General features: G+C 40.7%; 1 protein-coding gene across 6 annotated transcripts in view; it reads right to left on the bottom strand.

Moving 5' to 3' along the window:
* Positions 1-27,555, bottom strand: part of SMAD9 (SMAD family member 9) — an 81,397-nt gene that overhangs the window by 22,941 nt on the left and 30,901 nt on the right. For all 6 annotated transcript variants that reach the window (XR_009249568.1, XM_058687181.1, XM_058687201.1 and 3 more), the window contains 2 exons: positions 7,830-8,515; positions 475-738 (listed from right to left, as the gene is read on the bottom strand). Coding sequence is in view for 5 of the 6 variants with exons in the window: in XM_058687181.1 (XP_058543164.1) it covers positions 475-738; positions 7,830-8,241 (676 nt within the window). In the remaining variant the exon portion in view is untranslated. The remainder of the gene's footprint in view (positions 1-474; positions 739-7,829; positions 8,516-27,555) is intronic.

Genomic DNA, 27,555 nt, shown 5'->3' with positions numbered 1-27,555 from the left:
CAGAGCAAAGAGATGTTGTAGCTCCAGAATAAATGCTCCCAAATGGCCCTAATCTTAGAAGGGGCAGGGTCTAGTGGCCCACAGGAGATTGCTACACAAACTGTAAAGCTCCATACGAACATCAGTAGCCAGTGATTATGATGATGACAGCCCCACCATGAATAACTGTGTTGGGTCAGGCTCTATGTAGACTGACTGCAGCTTTTTTTTTTTTTTTTTTGTATTTATTTTTTTTTTAATTTTTTTTTTAACATTTATTCATCTTTGAGACACAGAGAGACAGAGCATCAACGGGGGAGGGGCAGAGAGAGAGGAAGACACAGAATCCGAAACAGGCTCCAGGCTCCGAGCCATCAGCCCAGAGCCTGACGCGGGGCCGAACCCACAGACCGCGAGATCGTGACCTGAGCTGAAGTCGGACGCTCAACCGACTGAGCCACCCAGGCGCCCCGACCGACTGCAGCTTTTACTGACCTGAGTGTTGATAGGGGCTCTCTGGCTCGGAGGGGCTTCCTGGGGAGTGAGGGTAGCCGGCGGTGCACGGGGACTGTGAGAACACGTGCCCGGGCCCGGGCGAGGGAGGGAACGCAGGGCACGGAGGCTGCTGGAAGGAGTCGGGATAGGTGGCATTGTGTGGCATGAGAGGCTCGCTGTGGAGGGAGGCACTGCGGAACTTGGCCAGGAGGCTGAGCTGGGGGTTATATTCACTATGTCTTGGCACGAGCACCGGAGGCAGCACTAGGATGAGAAAGGAACCAGCGGGTTAGACTCGAACGTTGGCTCGTCGGCAGAAAACCCGGTGGACGCTTGCTGTTTGTGTCTGTCCATTTTTGCTGAGACAACTCTGTTTTCTGGGAACTATCCATCCACCATTCTTTCTGCTTACTGTAGAACTGTTAAGGTCCCATCTTTTCCCAGAAAGTGAGCTTGCGAAACAAGTTGAACACCAAAGTTTAACGCTTAAACACTCTTATTGCAAACTGAGTATTAAACAGAGTATCATAGTAAAAAAAAAAAAAAACAACAACAAACAAAAAAACAGGTTAGAGGAGAATCGTTCTGATGTCAGCACTCTAAAGACACTGTCTATTCAGTCCTACCACAGAAATTACCAGAGCTGCCCTATTATGTGGCCATCTGCAGATCTAATTGCTTGTGTCTTCCTTTAATTTTGCCCATAAAGTGGTTATTTTTTTAAGGCAAAATTGGTTTCTAAGTGATCCTCAGAATTTTTTTTCCCTCAGATACCATGTTGAATTATTCAGATGGCCAGCCTAAATTTTAGGCTCAGTGGTACTGCTAAAGTAAAAAAAAAAAAAAAAAAAAAAATTCTACTTGTCTTTACCAGAAAGATTTAAAGGTAACTAAAAATCATTAAGTCAAAGATAAACAGAGTTATAAAAGTAAGAGATAAGCAGCAATAAGATAACTTATAAATAAAGCCCCATGTGTGTTTCTTCTGAATTCCATACTTGAAAAAAAAAAAAAAAGTATTTTTGATCCTGATTCTATACAAACAGTTAGGAATGGATGCAATTCTCAAAGGCAAACATTATCCAGGCTTTCCTAGTTCCTACTGATTTCTGCAGTGTCACAACACCTGGCAGTTGTCAGTAAATGGTGTTGAGTACAGCCTCCGACCAACATAAGTTCCAGAAAGAGAAGCAGAAAAAACAGAGGGAGGAAGTGATCAAAGAAATAACAGAAGAAAATCTCCCAGAGCTAAAGAAGGATCTATGTCATCACATTGAAAAGAGCCGTGGAATACACAACCCAGTTAACGAAAAGAGATCCAGACTTGGTCATACCACCTTGAATTTCAAGCATCGAAGGGCAAATGGAATATTCTAAGGGTTCCTAGAAGATCACCTCAAAGCCACCTATGAAGACATGAGAACTGAACTGACTATTGCTTTCCCATCACCAATGCTGGACAGTAGAAAGCAATGGACCAAGGCTCTTCTAAGGGAAAATAATTCTTAACACAAGATCCCACGATGGAAACCAATACAGTAGCCAAAAAATAACATAAATCATAAACTAAAATGTAGATATCAAAGATTTAAAAAGAAGAAAAAAAGAGAGAAGTTAATATAAATTAGCTAAATCCTCATCTTTTGTATTAGTCAATGAAATTATCTAAAGGTGATCAATTCAGAAATAGATTTATAAGCATATCATATAGGGTTACCTCCACAATTTTTAGGAATCAATGTGTAAACATTGTCTAGGTGTATAAGTATATTATCTAGAGTTACCTCCATAATTTTTGGTAATAATGGAAGGAACTAGCAAAAGAACTAACCAATAATGATTAAAAGAAGTTGTTTCTGGAGATGGATGTGGTAGCTCTTGTTTTTAATCACACTATTGATTTGTTAACATATGCAAATATTGATAAAAACTTTCATAAACAAGTAAATATTCTGAGGGCGCCTGGGTAGCTCAGTCGGTTAAGCTTCCTTCCAACTTTGGCTCAGGTCATGATCTCACAGTTTGTGGGTTTGAGCCCCGTGTCGGACTCTGTGCTCACGGCTCAAACCCTGGAGCCTGCTTCAGGTTCTGTGTCTCCCTCTCTCTCTGCCCTCCCCTCATTTGTGCTCTCTCTAAAAACTAAATAAACAGGGGTGCTGGGTGGCTCAGTCGGTTAAGTATCCGACTTCAGCTCAGGTCATGATCTCACAGTCCGTGAGTTCGAGCCCCGCGTCAGGCTCCGTGCTGACAGCTCAGAGCCTGGAGCCTGCTTCAGATTCTGTGTCTCCCCCTCTCTCTGCCCCTCTGCTGTTCATGCTCTGTCTCTCTGTCTCAAAAATAAATAATAACATTAAGAAAATTTTTTTAATAAAAAATAAACATTAAAAGAATTATTTTTTATTATTATTTTTAACATTTATTCATTTTTGAGACAGAGAGAGACAGAGCATGAACAGGGGAGGGGCAGAGAGAGAGGGAGACACAGAATCTGAAACAGGCTCCAGGCTCTGAGCTGTCAGCACAGAGCCCGACGCAGGGCTCGAACTCACGGACTGTGAGATCATGACCTGAGCCGAAGTCGGACGCTTAACCGACCAAGCCACCCAGGCGTCCCACAACAATTTTTTAAAGGGTAAATGTTTCAGAATAAACAAACAACAATAATAGCAATAAAATAACATCAATCACAAAGTCTACCACGTATCCACCATAATACATTTATGTCTTTCTTAACAAGAAACACTTTTTCGTTCTACATGTAGAAAATAAACTCTAACAGGTAAATGAAAAGTCTTAAACTAAACCACAACAGTCGAGGGTGCAGAGAAACAAATTATTTCTTCCCCCTTTAAAAGCCAATATGTGCATATACTGTTTTATGACATTATAGGGCACCCAATGGCAACATCATTCAAAAAATGAGCTGGATGATAAGCCATTAAACTTCCTTTTATGTGTTCCATGAATACGCAGGAGAAAGATAGCTTTCTCCATGAGTTGTCTGAAAGTGAGGGCCCGACAGAGTAAATGGTATATGGCTTCTTTTGCGATGACATTTCTTCATCACAATGATAACAAGGTTCAAATAAACACTCACTTTTCTTTTTTGAGTGGACTCACACCCCCTGAATACACAGAATTCAATTTCTTCATAGGCCACAGATCAGAAGCATCAAAAGAAAAAAAAAAGGGGGGGGGTTTCGTCCTCTTTTATTGAGACAAATGTCTTGATAATGTGTTTTCACCACCTGGATGAAAACTTTTGTAAAGAAAGCTGATGGTATCATTCTGGTGTTATTCAGCTTGACTGGCTAGTTTACCTTAGATTTACACTGATCATATTTTTAAACACTTTCACTCAAAACATAGCTGTCTTAGTCCATTTGGACTGTTATAACAGAAATACCATAAACTGGGTAGCTTATAAACAATAAAAATTTATTCCTCACAGTCCTAGAGGCTGGGAAGTCCAAGATCAGGGTGTAGCATGGTCAGATTCTGGGGAAAGTTCTCTCCCAAGCTACATATTCTGATCATCTGGGTCCTCATAAGGTGGAAAGGTATAAGGGATTTCTCTGAGGCCTCCTTTAGAAGAGCACTAATCCCATTCATAAAGGTCTTTCTTCGTGACCAAATCATCTCCTAAAGCTCCCATCTCCTGATATCATCACCTTAAGGCATTAGATTTTCAACATGTGAATTGGCGGGGAGGGGTACGTAAACATTCAACCCATAGTAATAGTTATTCCTAATTACTAAATTCCATTTCTAGATCACAACTGCTGCTTACAAATATGACATAGTGAGATTACAGACAGTGGTTCAATTTTATGCCATCTTTTAAATACCACACTGTCTTATTTTTTTTATTTTTATTTTTTTTAAGAGACAGACAGCAACAGAATGTGAGCAGAGGATGGGCAGAGAGAGAGGGAGACACAGGATTTGAAGCAGGCTCCAGGTTCTGAGCTGTCGGCACAGAGCCCCACACAGGGCTTGAACTCATGAACCGTGAGATCATGACCTGAACCAAAGTCCGACGCTCAACCGACTGAGCCACCGAGGCACCCCAAATACCACACTGTCTTAACAACTAAGTCTTAACAACTAAGCATTACAAGGGGGCAACAGTGGCAGGAGTTACTGTGTATATGGGTTGTGTACAAAGCAGAGCTGAGAAAAGCTTTTGTATCTTTTTCAAGAGTCATGTGGTTTTGATATACGGGTACTTTCAGTCAAGAAGAAATTGTACTCCTGAAATAAGCTCCAGTCGCATGGAGTAAAATCACCACACGCTGCAAAAACACTTTTCGCATGGCTTCCACTAAACTCCAGCCATGCAAAGTGAGGTTTGAGTACTAATGACACTCGTACCAACTGCTGGGTACCAGTCGATGAAGGTGCAGTATTGAAACTGAGAGTTAAGGTTTAAAATTTGAACAGCAATTTGACAGAGCAATTTTATATCTGTTGAAATGAAGAGTAAAACAAAAACAAAAACAAAACTGAGCTCGCATTTGGTAAGTCTTCTTAAATGTTCATTTGCCTGGCAATTCATTTATATTACAGAAGTATTGATATTTGAAGGGTTGGAAATTTAAAAATTAAAAACTGGCCCTTCACTACAGGTAGTTTGAAAAGCATTTAAATAGATGATTTAAGTGGTTGTGTGAATAAAAAGAAAATCTGAGTGTAGCCCTCAATGTTCCTAAAATGAGGGAGTCAAGAAAATGAGATTTCAAATGAAAAACTTAAGCTTTATGATAATTAGGAACCCAATAAACTTGCTTAACATTAGCATCCTCACTGTTCTCAAAATATTTACTTTCAACATGACCAGAAAGCTAGATGTAAAATCTGCTTTTTCTAATAAAAAACATCAAAGTTAGTTAGGAATAAAAAATCCTGTGTAGCTTAAATATTACCTTAAAATTAATATTATATTTACCCATCTTTCATTTTGGGAAGTCAAACCTAAAATATAATAATATGAAATATACCTGCCATATGTAAAAATATTTACATTTAACATTTCTTTTTTTTTTTTTAATGTTTATTTTTTTTTCCCACGTTTTTTATTTTTATTTTTGGGACAGAGAGAGACAGAGCATGAACGGGGGAGGGGCAGAGAGAGAGGGAGACACAGAATCGGAAGCAGGCTCCAGGCTCTGAGCCATCAGCCCAGAGCCCGACGCGGGGCTCGAACTCACGGACCGCGAGATCGTGACCTGGCTGAAGTCGGACGCTTAACCGACTGCGCCACCCAGGCGCCCCTAATGTCTATTTTTGAAAGACTGAGAGAGAAACAGAGCATGATCAGGGGAGGGGCAGAGAGAGAGGGAGACATAGAATCCAAAGCAGGCTCCAGGCTCCAAGCTGTCAGCAGAAAGCCCTATACGGGGCTTGAACTCAAGCACCATGAAATTATGACCTGAGCTGAAGTCCGATGCTTAACTGACCAAGCCTACCGAGCCACCCAAGCGCCCCTTGCATTAATATTTCTAAAAGAACCTTACATAAACTAAAACACCAAATAAGGCTTTAAACTTAGGTTTTCTAGTATTCAAAAGGAAAACCAGAGACAATGAGCCAGATAACTTCTTGCAATGTACATTTTACAACTCCATTACTCAGGAAGAAAGAAATGATTTCTTAATGAACATTTTTTTTCATCAGGTATATTTTGAGTGCTTACTGTAACTCATATCTTTGAAACAAACAAGCAAAAAAGAATCAAGTCATTGTCATAAACTTGGACCTGAATGACTTTTTTTTTTTTTTTTTTTTTTTTGGTATACAGAAAGAGCCCAGAGAGAGAGGAAGGAAAGAAGGGAAGAAAGCTAAGACCTATATGATTTAGTGAAAACACGTCAGATTCTCCAGGGCTTTCTCAACAGTCTTCTACAGAGACTCACTCAATCCCAGGATGAAGAAACTGTGAGAAGCATCCACACGCAGGCAGTGACTTCCCTGACTATAGTTATACAACACGATGGCAAGATTTGGGAGCCCGAAAGGTGGCCTAACTCAAACCACTGTAGGCTGGGCACTTCCTAGTACCGCTGTGAGGTTAACGCCAGGCCTACTTAGACACAACCACCTCTCTCTCTTTTTTCTTTTTTTGTTTATGTATTTTTGAAAGAGAGAGACAGACAGAGAGAGTACCAACAGGGGACAAGAGGCAGAGAAAAGGGGACAGAGGATCTGAAGCAGGCTCCAGGCTCCATGTTGACAGCAGAGAGCCCAACATGGGGCTTGAACTCACGAACCGCGAGATCACAACCTGAGCCCAAGTTGGACACTCAACCGACTGAGCCACCCAGGTGCCCCTAGACACACCCATCTTTTAATGGACGTGGGCCACTTGGCAGAGCTCATGTGCCAGCCCTCTGGTCTCCCGGAATGAGACAGGTGGCCAGTCAAGGAGAGGAAGCTTCTATGAAAACCGCAGCCCTATAGCCAAAGGAACATTCTATCCAAAGAGAAGTGTAGTCAAACTGCTACAACCAGTGTGAAGGACAAGGGTAAACATCAGACTTCATAAAGGGGGTGAAATATATGTACCCCCCCACACACACATATGGGTACATGAAGAGTTTTAGAACAGTATTGAAGCCATATTTAAGAACAACTGCTAATCTTTCCCAGCCCCTGTTGCTTTCAGTCCTAAAAGGATTTCTAGCAATTCTTCCACTGGCTGTTTTCAGACCCAGATATGAGATACTTCCATGCACCTGAGCTTGGGGAAAGTGGCAGCAAAAACCTCCTTTAGTTTAGTTCGGTTTCATTGAGGGAGAGAGGATAGAAAGGAGGATGTTCCTTTTTTTTTTAAGTTTATTTATTTTGAGAGAGAGAGTGAGTGAACAGAGAAAGTGAGCAGAGAAAGAGAAAGATTTCCTAGCAGGCTCCACGCTGCCAATGCACAGCCTGACTTGGGGCTCAATCTCACGAACCGTGAAATCGTGACCTGAGCCAAACTCAAGAGTCAGACACTTAACTGACTGAGACACCAGGGTGCCCCAGGATGTTCATGTTCATAGCAAGGCCATATTAATACCTTCAAAGACCTCCAAGAACTGGAAAAACATGATGACAACTGCAAAATACATCAAAACAAAAATTCATTTTTCAAAATCTCACAAAACATCTATGTATACTGGAAGCACCTTCTTTCTAGATTTTTCTGACTGCAAAAGTTTGGATTACTTCCTCGGATTTGAACCTCCCCTCTTTTCCTTTGGTGAGGTGGGGTGGGGGGCGGGGCTTGTCTTGCTGATGCCCCATCACTCCTCTTCAAGTGGGACAAGACTCCTTAACTTTAAAGATAAACCATGACATCAGGAAGAAAATCTCACCTGGAGTCTCCACCCGGCGATAGTGGTAGGGGTTAATGCACACCTCTTTCTGCTTGGATCCAAATGGGAACTCACAGCACTCCAGCGGCTTCAACTCATGGTGAGACTGGAGATCAGGCCAGCGCCACACTCGGCAGTAAATGACGTGGGGCAACCCCTTGCGGTGGGACACCTGCAGCCGCCCATCCAGGGACCTGGGAATTGTAACGCATTTGCTGGGCTGCCCCGGGCAGCTGAGGGCCCTCTCCAGCTCATCCATGGCTCCTTTCTTCTTCTTTAATTTCTTTACTAAAGAGTCTACTGCCTTCTCTGCCCACTTTTCCTCTTCATCTCCTTGCTTCCAGCCTAGCAGTCTCTTCACTGCCGGGCTGGTGAAGGAGAAGAGGGAGCTGATGGGGGTGCTGGAGTGCATAAGAGGTGAACTGCAGGTGTCCAGTGCAAAGAGGACCTGGACAGATAGCCCTTTATTGCCTGCAGGGCCTGAGGGAAGTATGCAGGGAAGTATGCAGGGATGTCATAGGTACAAACTCTGCAGGGATGTCACAGGTACAAACTCTGCAGGGTTGTCACAGGTAGAAACTCTCCAGGGATGTCATAGGTCTTCCTTTTCTTCTGGAAGTAACTGACTGATTCAGGCTGGGAACTGTGTTGACTTTCTGCTAGGTCCTAGAATAGGCTGGCCAAGTCTGAAAAACAAGAAAAAAACACTCCAATCAGCTTAATCAGGATACTTTTCAGAAAAAAATTAAAGGTTGGATATAAGGAAGAAAATACACTTCAAATGTTTTGGACTTGAAAACTCTTAGTCATCTTTGGCTCTTCCTTCTCCATTATCCCCTGACCCAAGTCTTGGTGATTCTGCCTTCAAAATGTCTTCTAGAATTTGAAACTCCCTCTCCATTTCCACCAGTATCTGAGGCCTAGCCCACCTCACCATGCCTAGACTACTGCAACAGATTCTGAAGTGGCTCCTCTCTTCCAATTCAAATAATCCATTAAATCCCAAATATAAGTTTTAATGAGTCATTTTCCTATTTCAGAAATTACAGTGGCTCCTTAGTTTCCCAAGCATAAACTCCTCTGCCTAGATTTGAGAGCCTCTGTAATCTTTCCTCAACGTGCTCACACTTCTCCCTTTCTCAATTACAGTTTATGCAAGTAACCCATCTTCACTGATGAAAGAATATGTACATGGAATAAAAAAATTAGGACACTAATAACCTCACCATTTGTATATGTTCTTCCAAATGACTTTACAGGGACAGTGGTTCCCAAAGTGTGACCCAAGGACTCCTGCGAGTCCCAGAGTTCCTTTCAGAGAGCTGCAAGGCTCTCTCTTTTCCAACTACCTATCTGTGTGTGCTAGACTTTTCTTCATGTATTTCAACTTTAAAAATATATCACAACAGATTATATGCAGAAACAGGTAAGAGAATTCCAAGTGTCATCTATTAACCAGGCATTAAAGGGATTTGCAGAGATATAAAACAATAATACTCTTTCCAATAATTCTTTTTAAATATAGTTTTTTAAATAAAAATGTTTATGCTAATATATAATGGGTTTATCATTCTCTTTTAATGAATAAGTAAGTATTTTTAAGTTTCTCAGTCTTAATTTCAAAATGGTAAATATTTGATAGATATAAGACACATACACAAAGAACCTTTGGAGTTCTCAATAATTCTTAAGAGTAGAAAGAAGTCATAAGACCAAAAAAGTTTGGGAACTGCTTTTTTAGAAGTTACATATAGTCACGGTACATAAATGTGGACAGAAAGAGGTACTGCTGTCACATTTGTTATTCTGCCTGAAAATCAGCTGAATTCTTCTTCGCCCTGGCACCCAGAGGAGACATTCTTTCCCAGTTATTCAACATTCCCATTTAAATTTCCTGAGGTTGAACTATACTTCCTCCTCCGTGAAATAGTTGGCTTAAACAAAACCCTCTCCCTCCTCCAGATTTTAGAAACCAGCTACCTTATTAAAGTTTAAAGTGTCTGTTGGTAACATTTTGGAACAAGCAAACTCTCAGTATTCAAGAATCAATCTAGCTCAACATCGCCAACAATTGCTTGTTTAGTATGAATTAAATATCATTTTCTCCTCCACTTCCCTAGAGGGAAAGCTGCACCTTTCTGAACACAATGATATAAACTTCTCCCAACGAAGGTGCTACATAAACCCCTGCTATTGTAATTATCAGGGGCCCCATGTGAGGAGGATGCCAGCTTGGTTACTCAAAAATTGGTGAATTTAGTAAATTAAAGCAACACCTGCATCATTTTATTCCGTATATAGCAGTGTATAGAGGTAAATGATGATGGAAAGGAGACTTGAGGGCTTGATCGCTGGGTTTTTTCACTTGGAAGTTTGACTTACACCCGGTTTTATTTAGAAAGGTTGATTTTGTGGCTTAACGGTCATGAAATACAGTTAAGTCACTATGTTCTAGTTCTGTTTACTTAATCAAGACAGGCTGCCTTAAAGCAATGGTTGAAGAAGATTAGGAGCTCTAAAGAGAAGTGACATGATGCAGAATAATCTGAACCCCCAACAGGCTTTGAATTCTGCTTAGTTTTACATGGGATTTCTATTAGTAAATTGTGAAATAAATATTTAAGTTTAGGTCAGTGACTGATAAAAGCTTTCTATAAAATGGTCCACAGAGTTAAACTAAATATACCCTTTAAAAAACGTTTGTTCCAGCAGACAAGTAACAGTTCTCTAAACCAGGGCTCATTGTTGTTTTAAACTATGTGTTCCTATCTACGAATGGCACTTGAAATCAACTTATTAGAACAAAACAGCTTTTGTAAAAACAACAAAATAGACTATACTGCAGTGCAGCTAATGAAGGAAGAGGATTATTTCGCTAAAACTTTCATTCAGAGGTGTATGTTCTGTGTGACAGATGGCCATGAGGGTCACAATGGAATTTGCAATGCACAATGTAATGTCATTTGGTATTGTGGGTTACAGTCAAAAAAGACTGAAAAGCACTACCTTTAAGCCATAGAGTTCCTCAAGCCATGTCTGTTTGAGGTTCACCTTGATAAGTGACTTGCCAGGGCCACTCTCCCTCCTCATCCCTTGGGGAAACACCGACTGGTCAGAAACCTAAGGTCCAAGGAACCCTGGCTCTACAGTCTGATCTCACTGCCACATTCTGAATCTATACAATGGTCTCACAGTGGCTCTTTATAGCTCTAAGACCCAGCTCCCATCGCATTACACAGAGGCTCTCGCATTGAGGGAGGCCTCAAAAAGTCAAATTTAGCATCTCAGAGTATTTAGCACTAAATTTGTAACAGGAGCCTCCAGGCAGGGAAGGAAAGAGGATAGAAAATATCAAAAAGTTAAGGTTTAATAAAGCTGGCTGGTGGGTACACAGATGTTCAAAATAATATTCTCTACACTTGTTCTTTGTTTTGATACGTTTTTTAATAGAACAAGTAAATTTAAAAAGTGAATCAGACTTGGACTCTCACTAACATTAAGGCCTCAGTTCCCATTTGTCCAGGGGAACCATTGAAGGTTCATTAAGGCCATTCCATTCTCACTCATATAAAGTCTTTGCCACCAAAGGAACAAAGGGCCCCTTGTTTATCTCCAGCTGGTCATCATTCTGACATCAATAGTGCACCCCCCCCTCCCCCCATGCAAGCTTGTTTAGTAGTGTCAACCTGGCTCAGAACAGCTTTCCACTGTCAGATAATTTAAATGCCCTTAGACTATCTGCTCAAACTGAGCACGACCTCCTCAAGTAGCACTGCCCAGGCCCATCATCATCATTAAAACAGAGCACTCCCAGGGAGGTTATTAAAAAACTGTTCCACAAATAGGAGGGGGGTTGTTAATACTTCTGTAGTTAGTTACTCTATTCCTATAAAGTACAAAGAAGGATAAAGCCATCTTTATGGTCTATAAAGATGAATGTATGTGAAGTATTTATAAACAAAAACCTGACCAGACAATTTCCACAAAATCTAACAAGAGCTATGGAAGAGAGATGCCAGGCGGTACAGGGGGAGGAGTCTCTGGCCCAACTTTGGGGGTTCTGGAAGGATTTTGGAGATGATTACTGAGCTGCCCTTAGAAGGATGTAGGTCACAGTTAAAAAACAAACTAACTTGGCAGATTAGGATAATTTCCTAGTAATTCTTTTTGTGGTTAAATTCTCACTTTCCTAAGACAACTGCCTATGCCTTGTCACAAACCAACCATGTGAGCTTTGACAAGTCATGTGGTCTCTCTGCCCCCCCTCATTTCCTCGTCTGCAGATCAAGGGGGGCTCACCCTCAAAGTAGGCTCTGCCTGGGCAATAGTTCCACGACTCCACGGCTGTCGGCTGTAACCTGCCACATGGGACTGTGTGACTCCTTCAGCTGCTGCCAACACGACATTACTACCCCAGTCTACTCCTGGGGTAGTACAGCCTGAGAACGAAGCCTTCACTCATGAAGCTGTACTGCTTAGAGCAGAGTAAAACAATTTTTTCCACTGTTGTCAAATTGACCCTCTTTATAGCAAATGTCATGTACCAACACAGCATGATTTCCACTCTTCTCTCCATACTTTTGTTTCTTTCTAGCATTGTCTTTATTACCACGAAGGAACCAGAGTGAAAACATATGCTTGCGGGGCGCCTGGGTGGCTCAGTCGGTTAAGCGGCCGACTTTGGCTGAGGTCATGATCTCGCGGTCCGTGAGTTCGAGCCCCACGTCGGGCTCTGTGCTGACAGCTCAGAGCCTGGAGCCCGTTTCAGACTCTGTGTCTCCCTCTCTCTGACCCTCCCCTGTTCATGCTCTGTCTCTCCCTCTCTCAAAAATAAATAAAACGTTAAAAAAAATTAAAAAAAAAAAGAAAACATATGCTTGGTATTACTGTGTTTGACATTACATGCAGTGCCTTCAGTCAAAGCCCTCATCACCCCAGACCTCCACAAATGTTATCTGCTGGCCATTACAGTTTGCCTTCTGTAGGCAGAAGGACAAAAGCACAGCTCATCCCTCCTCTGGCTCACTCGTGGTCCACTTCACATACAGCACAAAACAGTATTTCCTTTTTTTTTTTAATTAAAAAAAGAATTTTTTTAATGTTTATTTATTTTTGAGAGAGAGACAGAGTATGAGTGGGGGAGGGGCAGAGAGAAAGGGAGACACAGAATCCAAAGCAGGTTCCAGGCTCCGAGCTGTCAGCACAGAGCCTGACGTGGGGCTTGAACTCACGGACCGCAAGATCATAACCTGAGCCGAAGTCAGACAGTCAACCGACTGAGCCACCCAGGTGCCCCACAAAACAGTACTTTCTTTTTTGGGCATCTGAGTTTTACAATAAACCTCAACTGAGTAAGCAAAAAAAAACCCTCATTTTCAAGTTTTTAAAATAAACAGGACCACTTAAAAGAAGAGCAGAGCTGACCACAAGCATATACACTATGATTTAACTACCTAATTCCACCCTAAATTCCAATTTGTCAGGCTGTACAAAAGTTTGGGAGATAGGAACATTTCATTTTTAAGTTGTTGGTTTAAATCAAACTCCTGTTAGCAGTTACTCAAGATTATTTTTCCTTACTGTCCTCCTTGGAAGATTCAACTGGTGATTTTAATGCTGACGAGAACAAAATTTAAAAAATACCATTTATGATGAATATGTTGGCTATCTGCCCTGGAGCATGCCAAAGCATTGCACACATAGAACTTCTGAGCAACCCTTCAGGGGCACTGCTTCCTTGTCAGTGTGTCCAAGAAAAGTCTACATCACCAACCACGCTGTATGCCAGGCAGCCTAGGGGATCAGATGGCATTTGCCCATTCTGCAAGGGCCCACTCCAGAAACACTCACCACGTTGAGACATAATTGTTTCATTATTTTTGTTTTTTAATTTTTCAATCTTATCAATTTTGACCCTCTAATCCATAGTATCCCTACAGTATCCCTATTTTTATAGCACTTTTGTATACCAGTAATTAATATGGCAATAACAAGTGTTTTAAAGTTAAAAACAGATCCAAAAAAATGTCTACCTAGAAAATAGTTGGCTATTATCACCCCTATTGACACATATATATCATGTCTTATTACTGCGTACACTTGGAGAGAAACCAAGCTTAAAACACACACACACACACACACACACACACACACACACACACACACACACGCAATGTGTATTTCACTTAAACTAGTCTGTCATCCCTATGTGTTTCAAATGAGTGGTAATTACGAGTTTGCATTGTAAGGGATAAATAACTACCCCATACATCTACCAGTTTAGTGCCACTGGATAAACATGTCAGTTGTGTAAACATGGAAATGGTATCATAATTTCATACTCTGGGGAAGATGCTTTTCTAGCTGTATTCAGAGCTTCCCTACAAATCTGTGAAAGGGCAGTTCCTGTTCATAGTTGGCCAGTGAGCATCTTGTTGCAGGGGAGAGTGTCTTCTGACCACAGTGACACAGGAAGATGACAGAAATGCATCTTTATAACAGAGGCTCTACTCAAGAGGGCCATGGTGGGATTTCAGGTCATCTATTAGACATCTGAACTGTCTGCTCATTTTGGGTGACTGCATATATGGATTCTTCTAGGAAGACAGTCCATAGGTATTTTTCTTCAAATTATTAAAAGAATCTCTGACTTCTGAACAGTTACAAAAAAAGAAAAAAGCAATGAATTAGAAGAAACTGGAAAAGAAGGGGAAAGAAGTAAGAGAAGGGGAAGAAGCTGAAGAGATAAAGAGAATTACTGATTATTCTAACTGACTAAAACAAAGGAGAGTCTTTTTTTTTTAATTTTTTTTTTCAACGTTTTTTATTTATTTTTGGGACAGAGAGAGACAGAGCATGAACGGGGGAGGGGCAGAGAGAGAGGGAGACACAGAATCGGAAGCAGGCTCCAGGCTCCGAGCCATCAGCCCAGAGCCTGACGCGGGGCTCGAACTCACGGACCGCGAGATCGTGACCTGGCTGAAGTCGGACGCTTAACCGACTGCGCCACCCAGGCGCCCCCAAAGGAGAGTCTTAAGAAAGACTAGGGTCAGAAGATTCTGGAAAGATGGTGGAGTATGAAGCACCAGAAATCTGTCTCTCCATCTAGACAATGATTGCACTGGCAGGATCTGTATAATGTAACTAGGCTGGAACTCTAGAGTCAGTTGAATGCTTAGATGGTAAATGTGGCTAGTTTTGGTCAATTTCAGTTCTTAGCCCATTAGCAGCCACTTATCCCCTACCCCTTGGCAGGCAGCTGTGCATGTGTCCCTGCAGCACCTTGCAATCGATTCGCCAGGATCCAGGGAAGACAAAAAGGACCCTGTCCTCCAAACATCAGGGATCTGTGCTCTGAGCCGCAATTGTTGTTTTTGATCACTGAGGTGTCAATGGGAGGGTAGCCACTGTAGTTGCACTCTCCCCAGTGTTTCAGGTCTTTCCTCCTCTGGCTAAAGTGACTTCAAGGGTGTTTAAATAGGGCCAGCACCCTTCCCCCATCCCTTTTATTTTTCTCTTTTTATTCTTGTGGGAGTTAGACATTAAAGACTAAGACATTCAAAAGCAACTGCATACGTGGGGAAAATTAGAAAGTGACTATGCATATCTAGGGAAAGGAGCAGGCTCAGAGAAGACTTGAGAAGACCTTGAGTTTACACCTCAGGCTGATCCTTGGCACAGAAACAGCCTACAACATTAAAACAAAACACAACAAAACAAAAACAGCCCAAAAGCAGTAACAAAATCCAGCATTCTCCTGGCAAAGGGAGAGAATCTGATTTCCAGATTTGCCACATTATCAGATTGAGATGTTTGGGTTTCAACAATAAATCAGAGGCATACAGAGAAATGGACAAGTATGACCCATTCACTTTAAAACAGAAATGAAAAATTCATTAGAGGGTTGCAAAGTGGGCCACTGATATTCAAAGCACTCAAAGGTAAAAACTATTAACCAAGAATCCTATATCAGGAAAACCTGTCCTTCAAGGGCGAGGGAGGAATTAAGACATTTCCAATATACAAAAAGCTAAGGGAGTTCATTACCACGAGATGTGTCCTGGAAGTAAATGAAATGATCAAAGGATTCTTGCAGTGTGAAACGAAGGACACTAGACACTAACTTGAAGTTGTATGAAGAAATAAAGATCTAAATAAAGGTAAACACATGGGCAATCATAAAAGCTAGAATTTCTATAATAAAGGTTTGCAATCCACTTTTTGTTTTCTACAGGATTTAAGAGATTAACGTATTTTTTAAAAAATTATTAGTCTAAAAGCTAGTACTATTGTAACTCTGGTTTGCAGCTCTTTATGTTGTTTTCTATATAACTTAAGAGGCTGATGCATTTAGGAGATCCTGAGTGGCTCAGTCAGTAGAGCATGTGCGTCTTGATCTCGGGGTTATGAGTTTGAGCCCTATGTTGGGTGTGGAGATTACTTAAAAAACAAAATAAAATCTTTAAAAAAAGAGAGACTGATGAATTTAAAATAATTATTATAGTTTATGTTTTGAGGCATACAATGTATAAAGATGCAATTCTGTGACATCAACAACTGAAAGGGATGGGGCTGGAGCAGTGAAAAAGCAGTTTTATACATTATTAAAGTTAGCCTGGCATAAATTCAAATTGGAGTGTTATAACTTCAAGATGTTTAAAATAATTCCAATGATAACCAAAAATAAAACAGCTAAGGAATATACACAAAAGGAAATGAAACAGGAATTTAAATGTTTCACTTGACATAAAAATAAACTTAACACAAAAGGAGTAGTGCAGGAAATGAGGGACCAAACAAAGCTATCAGGCATATACAAAACAAATAGCAAAATGGCAGAAGTCTCTCATTATCATTACTTTAACTGTAAATGGATTAAACTCTCCAACCAAAAGATAGAGATTGGCAGAAGAACAGAGAATAAACACGATCCAACTATATTTTGTCTAAAAAAAGACTCAAATCACTTTGGATCCAAAGACACAAATAGACTGAAAATGAAAAGATTATAAAAGATATTTCATGGAAACAGCAACCAAAAGAGAATGGGAATAACTGTATTAATATCAGACTAAATAGACTTTAACCAAAAAAGTTTACAAGAGATAAACAAAAACTTTATATAATTAATAAAAGCTCAATACAGGGGTACCTGGGTGGTTTAGTCAATTAAGTGTGTGACTCTTGGTTTTGGCTCAGGTCATGATCTCATGGTTTGTAAATTCAAGCTCTATGTCAGGCTGACGGCACAAAGCCTGCTTGGGATTCTCTCTCTCTCCCTCTGCCCCTCCCCTGCTCACTCCTCTCTCTTTCAAAATAAATAAATAAACTTAAATTTTTTTAAAAAAATGCTCAATATGGCAAGAACATACAATAAGTATAATCATTTATACCTATAAAGGCAGACCAGCAAAATGTATGAAGCAAAACCTAATAGAATTGAAGGGAGAATGAGAGAGTGCCACAGTAACACTTGGAGACATTAATACCCGCCCCCCACCCAGTTTCAATAATGGACAGAATGACCACAGACTCAATGCAATCCTGACCGAAATCCCAAAGAAGTTGTTTGTAGAAATAGAAAACTCATCCTAGAATTCATACTGAATCTCAAGGATGAGAATCTCAAGGCTATCTCTTGGATAGCCAGAATAATCTTGAAAAAGAAGAACAAAGCTGGAGGCCTCACCCTTCCTGATTTCAAAATTTACTACAGAGCTACTCAAGCCAAGACATTGTGGTACAGGCACAAAGACAGACATACTGGCCAATGGAACAGAATGGAGAGTCCAGGAATAAATCCTTGCATATATGGTCAAATAATTTTTGACAAAGATGCCAAGACCATTCAATGGGAAAGGACAACCTTACAAACAAATGGTGCTGGGAAAATTGAATATCCACATGCAAAAGAAGGAAGTTGGACCTTTATCTAAGACTACATTCAGAAATCAACATGAAATGGATCAAGACTTAAATGTAAGACCTAAAACCATTAGCAACTTTTAGAAGAAAACATAGGGCAAAAAACCGCAGGACACTGGATTTGGCAATGATTTCTTCGACATGACACCAAGGCACAGGCAAACAAAGAAAAAAAAATACACAAATTACACTTCACGAAAATTTAAAAATGTTGTACATCAAAAGACACTATCAACAGAATAAAAAGGCAACCCACAGAATGAGAGAAAATATTTGGAAATCATATGCCTGATAAGGGATTAATATCCAGAATATATAAAACTCAACAGAAATCCAAACAACCTGATTAAAAAATGGACAAAAGACTTGAACATACATTTCTCTAAAGAATATATACATGCCCAATAAGCACATTAAAAGATGTTCAACATCACTAATCATTAGGGAAATGCAAGCCATAACTACAATAAGATACCACCTCATGTCCATTAGGACAGCTACTATTAAAAAAAAAGAAAGAAAGGAAAGAAGAGATAGTGTTGAGAATGCAGATAATTCAGAGAACTCAGAACACTTGTGCACTGCTGGTGAGAATGTAAAATGGTACAGCCACTGTGGAAAACAGTATAGCAATTTCTCAAAATTTTTATTTATTTTTTGGGGCGCCTGGGTGGCTCAGTCGGTTAAGCGTCCGACTTCAGCTCAGGTCACGATCTCGCGGTCCGTGAGTTCGAGCCCCGCATCGGGCTCTGGGCTGAAGGCTCAGAGCCTGGAGCCTGCTTCCGATTCTGTGTCTCCCTCTCTCTCTGCCCCTCCCCCGTTCATGCTCTGTCTCTCTCTGTCTCAAAAATAAATAAACGTTAAAAAAAAAAATTTAAAAAAAATTTTATTTATTTTTTAAATGTTTTTTAATGTTTATTTACTTTTGAGAGAGAGAGAGAATGAGCAGGGTAGGGGCAGAGAGAGAGGGAGACAGAGGATCCGAAGCAGGCTCCATTCTGACAGCAAGAGAGCTCAATGTGGGCTCGAACTCATGAACTGTTGAGATCATGACCTGAGCCAAAGTCAGATGCTTAACCGACGGAGCCACCCAGGTACCCCTCAAAAACTTTTAAGTAGAATTATCATATGATCCAGCAAGTCCATTTCTGGATATATACTTGAAAAAAATGGAAATCATGGGGCGCCTGGGTGGCTCCGTCGGTTAAGCGTCCGACTTCGGCTCAGGTCACGATCTCGCGGTCCGTGAGTTCGAGCCCCGTGTCGGGCTCTGTGCTGACAGCTCAGAGCCTGGAGCCTGTTTCAGATTCTGTGTCTCCCTCTCTCTGACCCTCCCCGTTCATGCTCTGTCTCTCTCTGTCTCAAAAATAAACATTAAAAAAAAATTTTTTAATGGAAATCAGAGATTTGAAGAGATAATTGTAAACCAATGTTCACAGCAGCATTATTCACAAAAACCAAAAGATGGAAACAACCCAAATGTCCATTAACAGAAAAATGGATACATAAATACTATTCCATTGCACGTAATGAAATATTACCCAACCTTTAAAAGGAAAGAAATTGGGGAACCTGAGTAGCTCAGTCGGTTAAGCACCCAACTCTTGATTTTCGATCAGGTCATGATCTCACAGTCATGAGATTGAGCCCTGCATCGGGCTCCCCACTGGGCATGGAGCCTGTTTACGATTCTCTCTCTCTCTCCCCCTCTCCCTCTGCCCTTCCCCTGCTCATTTCCTCTAAATAAATAAATAAATAGAAATAATTCTAAGACATGCTATAAGATAAATGAATCTCAAAGACAATATGCAGAATGAAGTAAGTCACACACAAAAGGGCAAATATTATATGAATCCATTTATTTGAATAGTGGTTGCCAGAGGCTGGGGGGACAGTGGGGAGAGGTGGCAAGTTATTTTAATGTGCATAGAAATTTTAATTTTACAAAATGAAAAGAGTTACAGAGGTGAATAATGGTGATGGTTGCACAGCAATATGAACATTACAACGATGTACATTATGAATGTATTTGATACCTCCAAATTGTTCACTTAAAAATGGTTAATAGGGTAAATTTTATGATACTGCATAAATTTTATGATTACTGCAATAATTTTTTAAAAGACTAGCGTTCATGGAAATAATAAAAACAAAGCGGAAGTAAGAAAGGCTTATGGCTAACATGTACTGAGTATTATGGTGGTAAGTTTTCACATGCATTTCTTCCCTGAATCACTGCACAGGCATGCGTGGTTATTATAACTGCACTTTATATTTGAGAAAACGGAAGCACATCAAAATTAAGTAACTTCTCCAAGATCACACAAGTAGGAAGCAGTGGTACCCAAAGGAGATAGGAGGAAAGCAACAGTAGGTGTCTCCCCGGCCATGCCGAGACTGGGAACAAGAGAGGACACGAACCCAAAGCTGAGTCTGAACTCTGTACTGAAATGGAGGATGATGAGAGAAGGGACATGCATGATAGGAAGGCAGGATAAAAGTCATCCGAGGTCTCTTCAATCTCCAAAATATTGTGATTCTAAAGGGACACCCAGTTCAAGTGAAGGACTGGCTTTCTGTTGTAAAGGAACGATTTCTGTACCTGAAGGATAAATCAGAACCAAGCTTCATTTGTTACTCAGCAGTCAATCATCTGTGTATTTCAACAAAAATACCTACCATTAGTGCTTACTTTGTACCAGGCACTGCCTAGTGGTGAACAAAGCACACATGGTCCTTGCCTTCACAGAGCTTAGAATCTTCTCTGAATATTAAAGCAAATGTTAACAAACCATAAAGTACTATGCAGGAAATGCATAGTGTTTCCTAGTGTTGAAACTAGGAAACACTAGTTTCTAGTGTTGAGACAGAGAACAGCAGGGGCAAGAGATCTCCTTGGACCTACTGGGGAAGACTTCACTGAGGATGTAACAATTAAACTGAGAGGAAGAGGAAGTGCCAGCCTGTCCACAAGCTGTGGGATGAGAACTCCAGGCAAAAGCTCTAAGAGGGTGGCATAGTCTCGGGGAGAACTTGGTGCCCTTGGGAAACTGAAGGGAAGCCTGTGTGGCCAAGGAGGAGTGGGCAAGGAGGTACACAGCTAGAGGTGAGGTTGGAGGTGAGGACGGGAGACAGCTGTGCTGGACCTTGAAAGCAACATATGGAAAACTGGTTTTATTTTAAGTGCAAAGGGAAGCCTTTGAATGGATTTAAAAAACAATTAAGTTTAGTGACCTCATGTATTTTTCAATGATCACAACAGCTCGTATGGAGAATAAATCAGAGAGGAGAGAAAGCAGGGAAACCAACTAGAAGATGCTGTAAAGTTCATGTGAGAGACTGTGGGAGCCCTCACAGGGGCGGTAGCTGTGGAGGAAGGTGGATCAGTGGACTACTGTTTTGTTGCTTTGTTTTGTTTTAAGAAGGGGCTTCTAAAGAGCATATTACAGATTAAGAAGAATTAATCAGTACAAAGAAAACATTCATGTTGCAAAAGATAGGAAGTGGAACAGCCTACGAACGGAAAGAGGAGAGAAAGAGGGTAGTGCAGGCCTGTCCATCTGGTCACAGCAAGAATGAGAGTATTCCCTCCAAAAGATCTGATGTCTTGATGAAGTCTGAGTACGACTGGAGGGGCAGGGGTGAGAGATCTGAGAAGCAAGGAAAAGATAGGAAGTAGGGAGAGGGTGGGAAGGCAGGAGCGTGTTCTGAATTATGGGATAAAAAACAAAAGGCAAACTCCCATAGAGCATGATTGACAACAAAACCCTTGGAGGGTCCCACTCTGAGGAACTTCAGGAAAAACTAGATATACTCTTGGAAAATGAACATTGCTCCCTTTTAAGTCCAAAAACCTGGCTCCTCCACCACTGGACTCTTTCCCCTTAATGACAAGAGGAAATGACCAGAGCTGGAAAAAGAAGCAGGACAGCCAAGCCGGTGCTTGGGCACCTATCCCTAAGAGGTGCAAAAATATCACTACAATAAACTCTCAAAATATAAGTTGGTCACGTTCTTATTAAAGTAGGCAGTGCCCTTAGGCGGGGAAAAAAAATAACACCTCTGAATGTTTTTTTGTGACGCACATGCACTCAGCCCTCAGAAGTTAGGAAAGAAGGAAGAAATTCTGATGGTGATACACAGTATTTGTGTTCCATACAAAAAAATGTGATTAACTTGATTGTCTTTTAAACACTTTAATATAATAGCTTAGAGGAAGGGGCCAGAGATAAATACTTTCATTACTCTGAAAGGCTGCACAGGAAACTGACAACATTCATTGTTTTCGGAAAAGAACTAATGGTGCCTGGAGAGAACAGGGAAAGACATGTTACTTCTGTACTTTTTTTGTATAAACTGAAAATTACCTCCAGAGTCAGAGAGACCCCAACAGAAAACTGGGAAGTGAACTCTAGAAAAGCGGAAAGGATTTTGCCCACTTATTACAAGCACTGATTTTTCATGCTTGAATGTTAATTATTTTCCCCATCCTTCCTGAACTCATTTTTTTGTTTTTTTTTAAATGCTATTTTTTGTTTTTTTTAAATGCTATTTATTTATTTATTTATTTATTTATTTATTTATTTATTTAGTGCAGGGTAGGGACAGAGAGAGAGGGAGAGACAGAATCCCAAATAGGCTCCGTGCTGTCAGCGCAGTACCCAATGCGGGGCTCAAACTCACAAACTGTGAGATCACGGCCTGAGCCCAAATCAAAAGTTGGACACTTAACTGACTGAGCCACTCAGGGCCCCCTCTCAACACATTTTGAAGAAGTACATATAATTAGTCTCTCTGAGTACTAATATCTTGGTTCATCTCTTGTTAAAACTATGGGAAGACTGGATTTCCCACATCTGTTCTGAAAGTGGTCTGCCATCCCTCTAAAATGTGCTTCCAAGTTCCCTTCACTCCCAAGATAAATCTTGCATTCCTAGTTAGCCAGTAGGTAGCAACAATCTTATACACAGGAATGAGCTGTTTCATTCATCAAGAGCTCTCACTTGTCCTAAAACTTTAACTGCATACCCAGAATTCAGCAGAGAGCCAGGATTATAAAAACAAAGTAGGCCTTTACTCACAGTGGGACCCAAACAGGTTGCAAAAAGGTAGACTATGTGTTACTTAGAGCCTATTCTCAATTTATACCTAATTCTAGCATGGTTTATTATTTGCATTAGAGTGCTTTGATTGAAATTTCACTAGGCACAAATGTATACCGTCATATTACTGACAGTGCAATTCTTTCTTCTCTCTGTATTTGTAACTTAAAAAAAATGTTTTTTAATGTTTAATTATTTTTGAGAGACAGAGAGAGAGGGAATGAGCAGGCGAGGGGCATAGAGAGAGGGAGACAGCATCTGAAGCAGGCTTCAGGCTCTGAACTGTCAGCACAGAGCCGGATGTGGGGTTTGAACCCATGAGCCATGAGATCATAAGCTGAGCCAAAGTCGGAAGCTTAACTGACGGAGCCACCCAGGCGCCCGGATATATTTGTAACTCTTAATGTGTTTATAAGACACTCTGCATTCTCAAAGAGAATAAGGATCACAGCCAACTATTTCAGCATGCATGACTTATCAATTACAAATTCAAGATCCTTAAATCTATTTTTACTGAATTGTTTATAAACTGGCAAATAACTGCTGCCCTTTAAAAAAAAAATTAAACTTTTCTGTACGTTAGCAACCTCAGAAAGAATAAACCAGATCTTAAGCAACACAAGGCATCTTAAAGGTGTTCTTACTCCAAGCAATCCTGACCCATGAAAATCTGGGATTACCACAAATATAAATTTGAGAGAGACTATTCGTCCTACAAAATGAGTCATGATAAATGTAAAAGTATTATTCAATTTACAAAAGTCTGATTGTATGCAGCTTTTTCAGGAATAAATATCCTTCCATTTCATAAGTATTTACCAAGTTCTTTATGTTGCAGTTCCCAGTTAACTGCTAAACTTCACAAAGTTTACTCCTAAAGGTATCTGATTCTTTGGTCAGAAACAATCTAGACTCTTTAGTTTAATTAAGAGAATTCATTTTACCTTCCTACTTCTAAAATTCAATTCTAATTTAAAACAATGTAAGGGGCGCTTGAGTGGCTCAGTCAGTTAAGCATCCAGCTCTTGAGTTTGGCTCAGGTCATGATCTCATGGTTTGTGAGATCGAGCACCACGTTGGGCTCTCCACTAACAGTGCGGAGCCTGCTTGGATTCTCTCTCTCCCTCTCTCTGCCCCTCTCCCCATGCTCTCTCTCTCTCAAAATAAATAAACATTTAAAAAAATATATTCTGCCCATCTTATCTAAATGTTTTTGTTGGGCAATAATGAATACCCTTGCCCTTCAAAACTCTTTGCCCTTCAAAACACCAAACCTTAAAACTTTTAAGAATTTGTAACTGTTCCAGCCTTTTTGTAAGCAATACATTATTTTACTGATGTAGTCAATAAGCCACTTTTTAAAAATGTTCCCAGCATGTCTTTCAGAAAACCAATAACAATTCTAAATATCAGATGATAACCATGTAGAACAGCTTAGCTGAATTTTGGGAAAGGGATATTTTCCCTTAAAAAAACAAAACAAAACAAAACAAAAAAACTCACGTTTTAAAATTGGTTTTGTAGGTAATGAGGTATATTCCCACCTTCCCATTGTTGTAAAGTCACCTCAGGACAGCTTGGATGTCATTTTTTTTTAGCCCTGAGTAGTGTTTGGGAACAACAGAAACAAGCTTCCCTTCAACAAATACAAACTTTCATTCTCATATTCTCTCTCCCCACCCTCCCTCTCTCTTTCTTCACACCCCCTCCTCCATCCACCACTGCCTCCCTCCTTCCCTCCCTCTCTCTCTCGATAAATGTAGTTCAGCCCAAATATGGGAAATGTGATCTGGTGGCACAGTAGGGACACTACATCACAACCATATTACACAGAGGACAGAAACATGGCTTTTCACAACTTTCCCTATTTTTTCATTCAGAACGTCTCATATGTCAATGCACAAGTAATGTATAATGAGGCACATGAAAAAAAATTTTTAATGTTTATTTTTGAGAGAGACAGAGAGAGCATGAGTGGGTGGGGGGGTGGGAAGAGAAAGAAAGAGAGAGAGAGGGAGAGAGAGAGGATCCTAAGCAGGTTCTGAGCTGTCAGCACAGAACCTGATGCAGGGCTCGAACTCATGAACCATGAGATCATGACCGGAGCCGAAGTCAGATGCTTAACCGACTGAGCCACCCAGGCGCCCCCTCAAAAATTTTTTTTTAATTAACTTCCATAACTCCAGCTTATAATTATGGTAAACACAATAAATGGCCTTTTACTTTTCTTCTTTCTCACTTTGGTCCTCTGAGAAATACAAATCTATATAGAAGAATGAATGGTCACATACCTGCTACCAGAAAAACATGTTACTACCCTTCCTTGTGTTCAGGTGCACTACAAAATGTAGGAATTATTTCTAAAAAGCCCTTAAAAATATCCTTCGGGAAGTCATCCTGAGGTAATTCTCAAAATTTTTAGATTCAGTCTCCACCATGCTACTGGGTGCTGTGCTGTGTGCTACAGTAGCTTCCCAGGTCAAACAACTTCATTACTCAAGGAATTAAAAGAATTTTTTTTTAAATTTTTTTTTTTTAACGTTTATTTATTTTTGAGACAGAGAGAGACACAGCATGAGCGGGGGAGGGGCAGAGAGAGAGGGAGACACAGAATCGGAAGCAAGCTCCAGGCTCTGAGCCATCAGCCCAGAGCCCGACGCGGGGCTCGAACTCGCGGACCGCGAGATCGTGACCTGGCTGAAGTCGGACGCTTAACCGACTGAGCCACCCAGGCGCCCCAAAAGAATTTTAAGTCAGGACACAATGCCATTAAACTGCTTCAAAATATTTAGTCTTCAAAATGTAATAAAGGATACCTGCTGGGCTAGCTTTGACTTTACTAAATGGTTTATGGGAGCGTATTGTTTTGTTTTGTTTTATTTTATCTTTATTTTAAACATAGGTGGCAACAGTAATTTCATCACAGAGAGTCTAAAACCCTGGCCTGGCCCAGCCCAGAAGCAATGTGTTTTCTTCATTGTACAGGTCTGGGGAGACCCACAATCTGTCACTGACACCCAAAGGACTGTTCCCCTGTTCCCTAGACCTGAACTGGATGGACTTCCGTGCATGAACTTGAGCTGCTCCAACTTGTTACATTTTCTCCAGTCTGCAAATGCAGACAGATATAACTGAGGACATGATACCTACTAGAGTCCTAGTATTTCTGAGGGTAAATTCATCAACTCCTTCTACACTGCGTCACATCTGCTCACTGCTACTCTCCCATTGTGCAAGCAAGTGCTCTTTAGATGTACAGTGTGGATTCCTACTGCTGAGAAAGAATTCCAGAATCTAAAAACAAAACAAAAAACTGAACCTGTGCCGGAGTAAACGTGAGCTTGTCCACTGTAATGAGCTCTGTATATGCTCAAGCCAGAAAAACACCCAAAAGAATGACAAAGTGCAAGACCATGCTGGAAAAATTTTTGTCCGTGATGATGACAATTTTGTTGAAATATATACAGAATAGCATTATTGGGTGACCAGGCTTGACTGTACCGCTGACCTGAAAGATGAAGCTGGAGCCACCTACGTCAGGCATAAGAAAAGTGCCTTGCAGGGGCGCCTGGGTGGCTCGGTCGGTTAAGCGTCCGACTTCGGCTCAGGTCACGATCTCGCGGTCCGTGAGTTCGAGCCCCGCGTCAGGCTCTGGGCTGATGGCTCGGAGCCTGGAGCCTGTTTCCGATTCTGTGTCTCCCTCTCTCTCTGCCCCTCCCCAGTTCATGCTCTGTCTCTCTCTGTCCCAAAAATAAATAAAAAACGTTGAAAAAAAAAATTAAAAAAAAAAAAAAAAAAAGAAAAGTGCCTTGTAAGGTTATGTTTGATCACCCATTAACCAAGAGGATAGCCATGAACAATGAAGTTAATCATTGTGCAGAACAAAAATTCTTCCTATGTAGTTTAGTCACTATATTCAGACTAACAAGTAGATTTTTACATGCTATGGATTCGTGAAACACAGCAGAAGCCAGGAGGGGATACACCAGCATACAGAAGCACTACCTTAGTAAGTGTAAAGAAAATATCAGGAAAGACAGTCTCCACCTTAAAAATGGCGGCAAGACCTACAAAAATGAGCTAAGTAAAATTCTTACAAATCGGTCTAAGATTTAGGGCTGGGTCTATAAGGCCACATTTAAAAAAAAATATTCAACCAAAACTTTTCATCAAACAGCCTGATTATATACATTTAACCAAACCTTTGAGCTTTAAAATTGGTATCACCAAATGTCCATAAAAATTTCAATGTTTCTGGAATGAAATGTGTCATACTACATCGAGGACAACATAGCTATTTTCTCAGTAAGTTTCAGGTTTACTTAGCAAGTAATTTCTCAGTAATGCTTGACTATAAAATAATCAAACGCCAAGCCACAACTGAGATAGATCAATAGTTGCACACTTGAGTAATAAAGCATACAGAATAACAAGGAAGATGTACATTTAAGCAAAGAAAATGTGAAGACCTCCCTAAGCAAGCTCTCAACTGAATACAGGATAACTCAGTGTTCTCCAGTCTTCTAGAAGTCTGGCATTTTATTCAGTAAGAAATTTTTAATTGTAAAATTAGAACGTATTGTGGGGTGCCTGGGTGGCTTGGTCGGTTAAGCGTCCGACTTCGGCTCAGGTCATGATCTCACGGTCCGTGAGTTCGAGCCCCGCGTCGGGCTCTGTGCTGACAGCTCAGAGCCTGGGGC

Source organism: Neofelis nebulosa, chromosome 1 (assembly GCF_028018385.1).
Source record: "Neofelis nebulosa isolate mNeoNeb1 chromosome 1, mNeoNeb1.pri, whole genome shotgun sequence".
In the NCBI taxonomy this organism is placed as follows: domain Eukaryota; kingdom Metazoa; phylum Chordata; class Mammalia; order Carnivora; family Felidae; genus Neofelis; species Neofelis nebulosa.
This window is presented reverse-complemented; position numbering and strand designations above follow the sequence as displayed.